At 36.9% G+C, this 12,353-nt stretch overlaps 1 protein-coding gene across 3 annotated transcripts; it reads left to right on the top strand.

The window, feature by feature from the left end:
• Window positions 1-302: 302 nt before the first annotated feature.
• Window positions 303-11,270, top strand: LOC121371672 (leucine-rich repeat protein 1-like). 3 transcript variants are annotated; one of them, XM_041497739.1, is made up of 5 exons: window positions 303-488; window positions 5,416-5,620; window positions 6,412-6,510; window positions 8,566-9,293; window positions 10,632-11,270. In XM_041497739.1, the coding sequence occupies exons 2-5, from the start codon at window positions 5,438-5,440 to the stop codon at window positions 10,882-10,884; spliced, it is 1,263 nt and encodes a 420-aa protein (XP_041353673.1). In that variant the 5' UTR covers window positions 303-488; window positions 5,416-5,437; the 3' UTR covers window positions 10,885-11,270. The 3 variants fall into 3 exon arrangements, with proteins under 3 accessions (XP_041353673.1, XP_041353672.1, XP_041353671.1); XM_041497738.1 differs by lacking the exon at window positions 303-488 and adding an exon at window positions 3,053-3,096; XM_041497737.1 differs by lacking the exon at window positions 303-488 and adding an exon at window positions 3,112-4,605.
• The last annotated feature ends 1,083 nt before the right edge of the window (window positions 11,271-12,353 follow it).

The raw sequence follows: 12,353 nt of genomic DNA, 5'->3' as shown, positions 1-12,353 counted from the left end.
CTGACTGGAAAACGTGAAACAAATATATATAATCGATATATTTGTGCTGCCACATTTCTCAAGAGAAATGTTCAATGATTTTCTGTTACCGTTACATCCTCGTGCGACACGAAATCACCGCGTCAGCATCGCATTGCGAAACGATGGCAACGCGATTATCCTTCTTAATTGGATAATAGAATTTACGAGTTAAAAGAATCACTCCTTTTTGCTATATCAAACCAAATTAAGCTTTTAACTGATGAGTGATGAACAATGTGTGCATGTTCTCTATGAGTTTGTGATTTGTTTTTGTTTTTAGTTTTTCAAACAAAAATGCAAGTTCATTAGCTGGCGCTCGCGCAATATTATTTTTAGTAGAATATCCCTAAGTTACACAATGCGAAAACAGAATGTGGCACAAGACACTATTTTAGTGACTAAAGAATGATTTATTTTTTAAGGATTTCGACAACTACACAAAGAAGTAATGATAAGTCCAACTTGGTGTAAGTATACTTTCCATCCGTGTCTTAACTTGTATTGGTACCGAATGCAAAATATATGTTTTCTGTTTTTATATAGCCGAACTAATAGTTCTTATGGTGCAAAGCAAGAAACATCCCGTTTTACTGGAGGGAGGGGGTAAATGAATATTATGTCTGGACAATTTCAAATTTCAGCTCATATAGGTTGTTCCAAAGTTTGATTGTCAAATGGATAAATGACGATTTAAGTAAACTGGTCCTTGCAGAAATAAGGAACCTTTCATTGCTTTAAATATTTTGTGCACAGACTTTTGTATATTACACTTCAAAGTATTAACTGGATTAGCAACACTTACTAAGTAATCTAGTTTCGTAATTAAAAACTTTCTAAATGCAAATTTAGATGGATTAATCTATAGTCCGTCCCATCTTTCTACGAAAGTGGGTTTTTTACTTTTAATAATTTCAGTTTGGTTTGACGTAAGAAGAAAAGTAAAAGTGTTTTGAAAAAAAAAAAAAAAAAAAAAAATTGTTTGCAAGTTACAAAACAATCGGCTCATAAATAAATAATTTGTAGTAAATTCCATAGTATGAAAAAAGGTGTCTCCCGTGGGACGGACTATAGTTTGTTCCAACTGTACTTACCAGTTGTCTTCATCGACTGAAGAACACCCATCGGGCAGGTTGCCTTCCTTGCGTGCTGTTGTACCCCGAAAATCGAACATTGTTGACTGCAGGGGCTAGTGATACAGCGTTCGCTCGATGCGCGGTCGGTGTGGGATCGATCCCCGTCGGTGGGCCCATTGGGCTATTTCTCGTTCCAGCCAGTATACCACGACTGGTATATCAAAGGCCGTGGTATGTACTATCCTATGTGGGATGGTTCATATAAAAGATCTCTTGCTGCTAATCGGAAAGAGTAGCCCATGAAGTGGCGACAGCGTGTTTCCTCTCTCAATATCTGTGTTGTCCTTAACCATATGTCTGACGTCATATAACCGTAAATAAAATGTGTTGAGTGCGTCGTTAAATAAAACATGTCTTTCTTTGTTGACTGCAAGAACAATTTCGTGATGCGCCCTACATGGTTTGACGGTTTGGCAAACCAGTTTGTTACAGTTTTTTGTGGGGGTTTTTAAACTCGATATTTAGTAGCGAAACACGTTTGCAACCAGCGGCCTCGGTGGTGTCAGCGGTTAGGCCCTCGGACATAAGGTTGGTAGGTACTGGGTTCGCAGCCCGGTACTGGCTCCCACCCACAGCTGGTTTTAACGACTCAATGGGTAGGTGAAGTGATTGAATGAATGAATGCTTGCAATCAGTTTTACCTTGGTGTCCAAGTTCGTGTTATTAAACATTTGGCATCACTTGTTGTGCCTCCCAAATATTAAAATGCGTCCCCTACCATCCACACTTCCAATGCATATATATTTTAGAGCGCTGTTGCTTGGCAGTTTATTATCAAAGGGGGAGATATATAGCCCATTTTGGAGAGAGAGAGAGAGAGAGAGAGAGAGAGAGAGAGAGAGAGAGAGAGAGAGAGAGAGAGAGAGAGAGAGAGAGAGAGAGAGAGAGAGAGAGAGAGAGAGAGAGAGAGAGAGAGAGAGAGAGAGAGAGAGAGAGAGAGAGAGAGGGAGGTAGGTAGGTAGGTAGGGGAAGGGAGAGATGGGGAGGTTTGACAGTTAAATATTGGATGTCAAACATTTGTTAATGTGACAGTCTTGAGTAAGAGTGAGTGAGTGAGAGTGAGAGACAGAGACGTGCGCGCGCGCGCACACACACACAGACAGTGAGAGCGAGGGGGGGGGGGGGGGAGGGGCACAGACAGACGGACGGACGGAGACCGAGACATCTAGAGTAGAAAGGGGGAAGGAGAGGAATGAATGAATGTTTAACGACACCCCAGCACGAAAAATACATCGGCTATTGGGCGTCAAACTATGGTAATGCAAACAAATAAAGTGATGATCAACATCAATATAAAAATTCAAGATTTAAATAAAAACAGTGTAAAGAACTGTGCAAAAATACAAATATCACAGATAGATACTGACTTTTACTCAAAATTTCAATTAAAAAAAAAAACAAAGAGAAAAAAAAAGCATTTGTGCTGTATTGGCCATTTTCAAAGATAATGTTACACCCCTGCACTACGGTGAGGTTACAGCACGCGCAGGGGGCGGGGGAAGGAGAGGAGCGCTGACACTATAAAGCTTTCTTTTATCGTATATCAGTCGCGGAGCACCGAATACGACGGACAAAAAAAATCCTCAATAGCCTTTACAGAAAGCGATCGATCATACGACCCATTGTTTTTAGTACATGTCGCAAGCAATGATGACAACAAGTGAATATTCTTGTCTAAAGTGTTTTAAGGCCTAAAGTCGTGATCCTTTTCGTATTCAATTTTTACCTACGACTGCTGTAATGTTGTCGTAGAGAACACATAATACAAAAATATTTATAACTTCTTCGAGTTACACACTTAATTTGAAGCATGTTCAGAAGTAAAGGGCGAGTGGTTTGATTTTTGTTTTCTTGGTATCAAACGCAGTTTCTATGGGTCTCCATAATCAAGCGGAGGAATTTAATCAACCAACCAGTATAAGTGGCGGCAGATTAGTTTCGGGTTTGTTAAAAACGTCCTGAATGAAAACAATGATTCATTAAATTGATACATAGTCTAATTTATTGTAGCTCTTTCTTCACACAAACATCGAAACTTTTCATCTGTATTTTTCATTGTCAGTTCTTCTTAATAGTTGTTTTTAAAGAAGTGGAAGTAATCGGGTTGTTGATTTTAATTTCCTTCTACTTTTAAGAGCATCTTTGGGTAAATTATTTGCCGTAGTCAGAGGCGGATCTAGGGGCCTCCCCTAAATTTTGTGACAGTTATAATTTTATTATATATTAATTTTCTTTTTTTTTTACGATCCCCTCCACACACACACACCTAACAGTGGTTTCTAATCCATCCACCTGTCTAAAAATATAGAGACCAGAAACATCACTAAATTGTCCTGAAAACAGGCTGAACGAATGTAGAAAGAAAGTGTCGTTTCTATGTCTGAAAATTGTTACATTACCCTATATATAATAGGTATTCAAAACTTGTGGCACCATGTTTCAACCATTTCTCAACCAAAATGGTGCAACAAATGGACACACAAACGAAAAATATATACTCACTAAATCCCGATTGAAGTACTTGTGTCTAAAACAAAATAAATCTTCCAACGACGACCTTCAAACCTTTCCCCGCTAAATAGAGGGAAGCAACTTGCACTGCACATTAAGAAAATTATCGACTTAATGTGCACCCTGCACTAGTAGGGGCATTTCATGGTAATGTTTGGTGACATTTTGTATTGATAGAAACCATATAAGAGATGTTTACTTCACACACCCCCCAAAAAAAAATAAAAAAAATTGTACTTATATTTTGGGATACACATACATATTAATGAGTGTGATGAACATGACATCATTTGGACGCAAGAAATTTTTGTGCAAGTTCAACCTATAAACTCTGCTCTCCTATATCTTCTATGTTATATCCCAATAATTATTTTGTTAGGTCACAATGTTGTTTTACAATGACATGCAGAGAAAATAAATAGTTGATATAATTTAATAATCAATTATTAATCAATAAAGGTACCGTGACGGACATGACATGACACACCTGACATTGTCAAGATTCAAAGTTACCTCATAAAATGAACGAAATCTTGATACAAAACATAATGATGACATCTGATTAAACTTTATAATGTACAACAAATAATAACTATGTATTATACTAGTAAAATATCTCCTACAGCGTAAAGACAAAGTCTGGCTGAAATTTATTATTCAGACCTAATTTTCTGAAAAATTAAAATGGCAGAAATTCATATTTTTCATGTAGTCAATACATGCACATTGAAATAAAAAATACATCCACTTTTGCTATCTCATGTGGAGAGGTAGCTTGCATGTCTCAATGACTCTGGGAGCTATGCTAGCTGGAGCTGTCAAACGGTAGAGACTCTACTAATATGGATCAGACAGACGGAGGACGTGAGTCAAGAAAGATTACTGTCTAGAAGAAGCAAACTCCAAAGTCAAAACTGGGCTGGAGAGGCTCATAATCTTAGTAAGGAAACTCCTAGGAGAAGGAAAACTCCAAACTCAAACCAAGTCCATTGAAGTCAAGAGTACAGAAGCTATGCATAAGCATTAGCATGGAAACCAAAAGGAAATGTCTGTACATGCACCAAGCTCTATGATCATGATCATCATTCACTTTTGCAATGAATAATGTGACTAAAAACAATACATATGTTTAATCAGTCAAAATCTTGGCACGTCCATCACAAAAATTATTTTTAATTTTCACCAATTTCACATGAAATTCTTCAAAATTAAATTCACAGTCTGTTAAAACGGATGAAGTAGAACAATACAAAAGTCTACCTGGTGTAGTGTACATGCCTAAATTTTACATATTCAAGACCCTTATGATGTTTACTATCATATGATGTAACGTTTCCATGTAAATGTAATGCTTTTTATTTTCGTAGTCGCGGACCAAATACCATGAAATGATTGAACACACATCTCTGAGTAACTTTAATAAAAAATGTCTGTGTAGCATATCCCGGCGTGCAGCACAAGTTCCCCTACAGATCTTATTCTTTCGGGAGCTCGGCTCATCTGACTTGGTTAAACTCAAACTTTCTATGTTTACATTTGTATGACATGCCCCCTCCCTGTTACAAAATCCTGGATCTGCCCTTGTTTGTAACCTAGTATTTGGTTATGGTTATAGAAATTCTATTTGTGTTGAGTAATTATACTGGCTAAAGCAATAACTATGATGTAAATCTGAACATACAACCATACATGCACTTGGCAACACAGTAACCAACACCCCAGAAATATTATTTTAAAAATATCTTGACAGCTGTTGAACACGAGAGGACAACATGAGGTTAACGTGTGATGTGGAGTTGGTGAATCGTCTTCTCCCATCATTCAATCTGAAGAAAGCAAGTCGCAGCTGTCGAGCTCAGGTATCTCTGGGGAAGAAGCCTGCAAGTTCGTCTAAAGACGGAGCCCTCTTCCTGATGGTCTGCACTGCTAAAGACAGGAACGGAGTCAAGTTTCTTGTGAGTTGGACAGTCAGAGGGCAGGGGGTGTGTGTCTCGGCAAGTGTTGCTATCAGTTTAATAACAGAAATTAAGCCATGAAAACAAGTTGCAGAGGCACAAAGGCAACTTACACCATACTTTCCAACAAGTTTCCTCACAAAAATTAATTAATTCTCGTGCCTTGGTCTCTTAGCCTATAGATGTAATTTGTTGAATGTGGATGCCTTTTATCATATTGAAAATGATAATTTTACTATCTTACATGTACAACAGGGAATGTATAGGAAGGGAACAGTAGCAAACCAGATAGGGTACCAGAGCATTTATCTTGCCATCAACAATGTCCATTTTTTTCAGAACAACATCAAGTAAAGAGGGCAACCACAGAAAATCAGAAATATGAGATCAGTTTGAGTTTGTTACTAAATAGTATTGTACATTATTGTTGCATTTATCATTGTTTGACACCCAATAGCCGATTTAGTTTTCGTGCTGTCATTAAACATTCATTCATACGTTTATTCATGCATTAAATAGTATTGTAATTGTTTGTGATATCCATCATAGTTTGATTATTGTTTTACATGGATAATTTTTTTTTATATATAACAACAAAGCCAAATTAATTTATTTCAATTTAAAGTTCTAATTCGTTCATGTTTGTTATTAGAATTAGAATTTAGAAATAGATGCATTTCACTTAAGAGTTACTTATTTTTAACACATATCTTCCAAACTTTTATATGAATATAATATGGCGCAGTCATTTTATGACATATTAATACCATATTTTATTCTGTTGTTTGTAGGTGAAGGGTAACATAGAACAGATATTTGGCAAGTTTGTATCTGATGGAAAAGCCACCATTCGCATACGAGATCCACAGCAAGATGTGTGCATCAGTAAGGTGAATAGTCCTGTAGAATGTGAAAATCTGTTAACAAAGTTCTAATGAGGAAACTAACACATAGCTGAACTATATTGAGAAGTATAGTATTCGAAGGTTGGTGTATTTGTTGCAGCTCTAGAAAACACCATGGGAAATGGATTACAGAATGGTATCTCAAGGGAGACAATCAGCATTTTAATTTCATTTTAATCATGCTCTAGGTTGGATCTTGAAATCGTGAGTTTCTGTTATGTCTGCAAGTGGAATATTTACTAATAGAATTTATCACCGTTGTGAGGTATAGATAAGGCTATTTCATCCCGAGGGACAAAATGGTTTTTGCCGAGGTTTACCGAGGCCCTTACAAAAACATTTTGTCCCGAGGGTTGGAATTGTCTTACCTATACCTCACAACGGTGATTGATTCTTTTTCTTACCCATTTAGTTACAGTAACAAAACATTAATTTTGTAAGCCACGGTCTGTTTTAAAAACAGAATTTAAAAAACCATGAGTTATGACGTCAATCGCCGTAAAACATGAGCTATGATGTCACGTGTATGTAGATTTATCTAGTCCTAGGGTCAGACAGATTTTTCTAGCACCGTCCAAAAGTTGGATAACCCTATCCAGTGGGCAAGAATTGTATATCTGTAGAATTAGGGGTTATTTTGTATTTGGAAGCAGTTTGAGGGAGAGGGTGTGCACCTTAGACCTTAAAATTAACAACTTTACCCAATTCTGATAACTTTATGGGTATGTTCAACCCACCCCCCCACCCCCAACTCCCCATGAGCTTGTTATTACAGTGAATGTGAAAGCAAACCTACTTTTATAGTTGTGTGAGGCTGCCAGTCTGATTATTAAAGGAAGTCTTCATCGCATCTACCTATTCAGAGTAATATTTTCATTTTTAAAAAAGTTATGTCACCATTCATTTCTCAGATTAGCTTGGCAATAATACGTATTTTCAGAATAGGAGTTGATAAAAACGGCTTTTAAAACATTTCATCAAACTTCAGTATTCTCAGTTGTACTGTCATGTTTATTGAGCTACTGAATTCATGTACATGTATTTACATAGAGCTAATATTTTCATTGTAATAACCTACATTGATTTCATTTCAACTTATTTCCATGCTTATATTCAGTTAAGGTTCAAGCACACTGTCCTGGGCACACATCTCAGCTATATCTGGGCTGTGTCCAGGACATTGGATTAATTTATTTGTTTAGTGGTTAGTGAGAGAGAAGAGGGTATAGTGGCCTTACACCTCCCCATTGAGCCCTTAAGAACTCGCTCTGGGTTGGATCCGGTACCGGGCTGTGAACCCTGTACCTACCAGTCTATATCCGATGGCTTGACCACAACGACAACACCGAGTCTGGTAATAACCTGCTCAGTGTTCTCCCCTCCCAACCCCTCCCTCCCCTCCCCTGGTCTGTGTGGAGGAGTTTGGAGAGTTCACAATGTACAGATCAACATTTGTTGCTTCACTGAACTTATATATAGCACAAACAATCAAGATTTCAGGTGTTGTTTCCCAAATTACCTTTAGCATATTAAACTTGAATTTGATGAATTCATGTCTATTTAATTACTAAATTACCAAAAAGGTACTTTGAAAATCAAATAAATATATATATTTTTTAAAACAGCCTTAATTTTTAGCGAGGAATTTTGATATAGATTTTTAAAACTGTTTTTGCCGAGTCCAGCTTAAGCCATGTAATGACACTACTGGTGAAGGAGTATCTGCAGTAACTTCCCTTTTTCATTTATCTAACTCTATATATGATGAACAAAACCTGGTAATGTTTAACAATGTACAACAACTGGTATATCAAAGGTTGTGTTATGTGCTATCAATGTCTGTGGGATCCTTACTGATAAAAAAATTTAAATTATGACTGTCAAAATTACCAAATGGTTGACATGCAATAGTTGATGATTAATAAATCAATGTGCTCTAACAAAACAAACTTTAACTTTATTCACAATGTGTTGGTAAACGTTATGGTTAATATTGTTTAACACCTGCACTGGTTTATTATTTGTAATATTATATTTCAGGCAGATCCTCTACAACTGAAGAACATTTTGAACTTGATTCATCAGGCCTCGCAGGGAAAAGATCTTGACCGGACAGCCCTTTCAGCACTGACCCCAGCATCGGCCAGACAAGTAGAAAAACCCAAAACTAAAATGACCATCCTGACTCGAAAAGATTACCCCCTGACCACAACCTTTCCGTCTTCGTTGGAATCCCTCCAAGTATCTCAGTGTTCCATGAAGAGAATCGATCAACGCATCTTGCAGCTTTCAAAACTAAAGATTCTCAACTTAAGTCATAACAGTCTTCAGAGCCTTCCTGAATCCTACGGTCGGATATACTCACTATACGAGTTATATGTGAATAACAATCAGTTAACCAAACTACCCATTTCACTCTGTCGAAGCTCCCTGTCAACATCACTGGTAGTGTTAGACATCAGTGAGAATCAAATAACAACTTTGCCACTGGAGTTATGTGAACTTAAACAGCTTGTGACTTTGAAAGCCGATAAAAATGATCTTAAATCGTTGCCTGCGACGATAGGAAAATTAATACACTTGAAGAGTGTCTCTGTTGCTCACAATAAGCTGGCGATACTTCCTGCAGGCTTGACACGACTTCAGCTGGATCATCTCGACCTGTATTGTAACCCGCTGGAACTTCAACAGACGGAGTCAGTTATCATGTCTCAGCTAACATTTCCAACACTTGTAGAATGTTGCGCAAGAAGCATCAAGAAGTACAGGTGTATATATATATATATATTTCTATCATTGAAGGGTTGAGGTTAAAGGTAGGATACAGGATCTAGCTCAGTCGGTAGAAGTGCATGTGTCATAGGATTGAATCACTTCGGTGGACCCATTCTTTGATTGGATTTTTCTCACATCCCAACCAGTGCACCACAATTGGATGTTTCAAAGGCCATGGTATGCATTGTCCTGTCTGGGAAAGTGCATATAAAAGATCCCTTGCTACTAATGGGAAAAAATGTAGCAGGTTTCCTTTAAGACTGTCAAAATTACCAAATGTTTGACATCCAACATCTGATGATTAATAAATCAATGTGCTCTAGTGGTGTCGTTAAACAAACACTAAGCATGGTAGCACCATTTGATCTACTATGTGCAGTCGCATTGATTACATAAATGGAAATACACACTATGTTCTTAATCTAACACTCGCCATCATAAAAGTTTTGATTTACAAACATTTGTAAATATCCAGTGTTCGCTAGAAATTAACCACTTGAGGTATTATTGTTTCTTTTCTGATACATAGCTATGTTGCCATAATTTAATTGTGGTATATACCAACATAACAATCAGAATATGACAAGTGAAATGTTTATATGTACATATATTCATCCACACAGCAGGTCATTTGGAGACCTCACTGCTTAAGGCTATCTATCACTTGCCCCCCATCATTTCTCTGAGACTTGTTCAAGGAGAGTAATATTTAGGTCCCCTTATATATTAATGTGGTAATACCTTAAATGGCTGCCCATGAGCTCAATTTAGGGAGTAATTAATGACTCCCCTCAGTTTGTTTCATGGAAAGATCTGTAGTTCCTTTGCTATCCTACCTTTAAGTTATGTACGCCATTTATTTTGCTACAAAATATATAGAACTATTTGCAGTTTTCTTTTACATCTAGACCTTAGCTTGTGTTGTATACATGATTAAAGACAATAGAGAAAAGTAAAGCATATTATGTGTTTAGTTTGTCCGGGGTCTACAGAGAAAAGGGGATGAAGGGGATTAGGTTGACCTGGATTTCTTTTCGGTTTCTTTTTTCTTTATTCTTTTGTTTATGATTAGTAGAAATATTAGGATGAGTTTTGTTGAAATACCAGAACTTGATGAAGTGTTGTTTTACCACTAGACATCCATCCTTCCTGAAACATTGGGTTACAATTTAAATGATAAATATTCCCATTATTATCATGCTAGTTACTATTGTTGGTATGAATAATGTCGATGAATGGGTTTGTACTCATTGAATTTCAGTGTTTAGTTGAGGTATTTGTAATGTTCAATGTACAGTTTTACTAACAGTAGCATCATGTTTTACTTGTAGGGTTCCCTATACAGATGAAGACTTGTTCCCTCAGCTGTGTCAGTACTTGGATTCCGCACGCCATTGCTGGTGTGGTAATTACTGCTTCCAGTGCTGTGCTCGTTACATCGCCACTGTGGATCTACGGCGGGTATCGGCTACTGTCACAGCGTGGGATAACGTCGGTACCAAGCTTGTTCCTGTGGAGGCATTCCTGTGTTCTCAGAATTGCCTCACCAAGTTTCAAAACAACTCTGTTGCATACTGGAAGTAGCTTCAACACTAGCACACGTTTAAGATCTGTGTTACAAACTCAAGTCTATAAAACTCTCTCAGTTGGAGCAAATACTTGTTACAGGCTCAGTCTAAAACATGGACACACTGATGTTACTTTAACAACATGGGTTAATGGAAATAATTTCTCATGTGAAAATAATTTATTAAATTATTTTTGTTAGTTGATTTTTATTCATTTATTCCACAATGTTGGACCTAGTTCCATTATTTATCTGTAATTTTATTGTCAAGTTTAACAGTAGTAACAAAGATTGCTGCCATATTTTTATACATTGGCACCTAAGTATTCATTATTATATTATAAGAAAGTCTGTCATCAATTGTCTTTTAATAATAACTAACAAAAATAAAGGATAAATAGCCGGAGGTTTTAGAGTTGCCTGTAAATAGAACATATATGTGTACCAATAGGAGTTGATAGGAATTGGGCAAGTGTTGTTTATCACTATTTGCATATATCGATAATTGGATCCGACAGATTGATTATAATCAATTTAGGTACCCATACTTGGCCATAGGTAGTGTGATAACATATTGGAGAGTGTACACCATCAAATCAAATCACATACACTACAGTAGTAGAATATGTGGCTAAATCATTTCATTCGGCATATACACCATGTATATAAATACTACCACCCCACAACCTTAATGTAAATTAGTAAACAATGGGAGTTAATCTGCTAAATTTGAAACAAGCCAGAGTACTCGTAAGAGCTAGATGGACATTTCAACGGTTGTTGGGGCTTACAACCGTCCAATATGTCCATCCTGCTCACTTACAGTATGAGTACTCTGGCTAATTTGAGAAATAACGGAGTCTTTGACTATCCTAGTTCTGCACAAAAAATTTTATCTTCATTTTCCCTGCACATGATTGAAGCATAATACTCAATTAAAGTGGTTTTATTCTGTAAGAACAGATTTAATAGCAGGGATTCCGTGGAACACCTTGCTAAAAATAAATTCTCACCACTTTAACACGGTCAAAATCAAATTTGTTACATTTTAAGAATTGATTTGATATGTGAACAGATTGTTAATCTCTCCCTCGCCCAGCCAGCAAGATTGATAACTGATTATACAATTAATTGCTGCAGCCCTAATTGTAAATGTATGGAATAGATGGTCACATGACAAGAACACCATTCTGTCTGCTTCTGTATTGTTACAGAAGACGACCGAACGATGTTCTTTCTCTTTGAAAATTGGAAACTGAGAAAAGTAACCAACTATATGTATAGAGTGCAGCAAGATGTACCACTATGAGTATGAAAAGTAGATGGCAGTATCACTGTATAGTCTTCTAATACATACTGAAGAAAACCATGTCAAAAGGAAAACACGAGACATGGAATAATTAAAAAATTACAAAAATATTTGGGAGGGGGGTTGGAGTTTGGTGTCAAGGAGGAATCAGAGGTCTGGACTTGGGTGTGAAGGAGG

The sequence above is a fragment of the Gigantopelta aegis genome, chromosome 4 (genome assembly GCF_016097555.1).
Source record: "Gigantopelta aegis isolate Gae_Host chromosome 4, Gae_host_genome, whole genome shotgun sequence".
Classification (NCBI taxonomy): Eukaryota; Metazoa; Mollusca; class Gastropoda; order Neomphalida; family Peltospiridae; genus Gigantopelta; species Gigantopelta aegis.
This window is presented reverse-complemented; position numbering and strand designations above follow the sequence as displayed.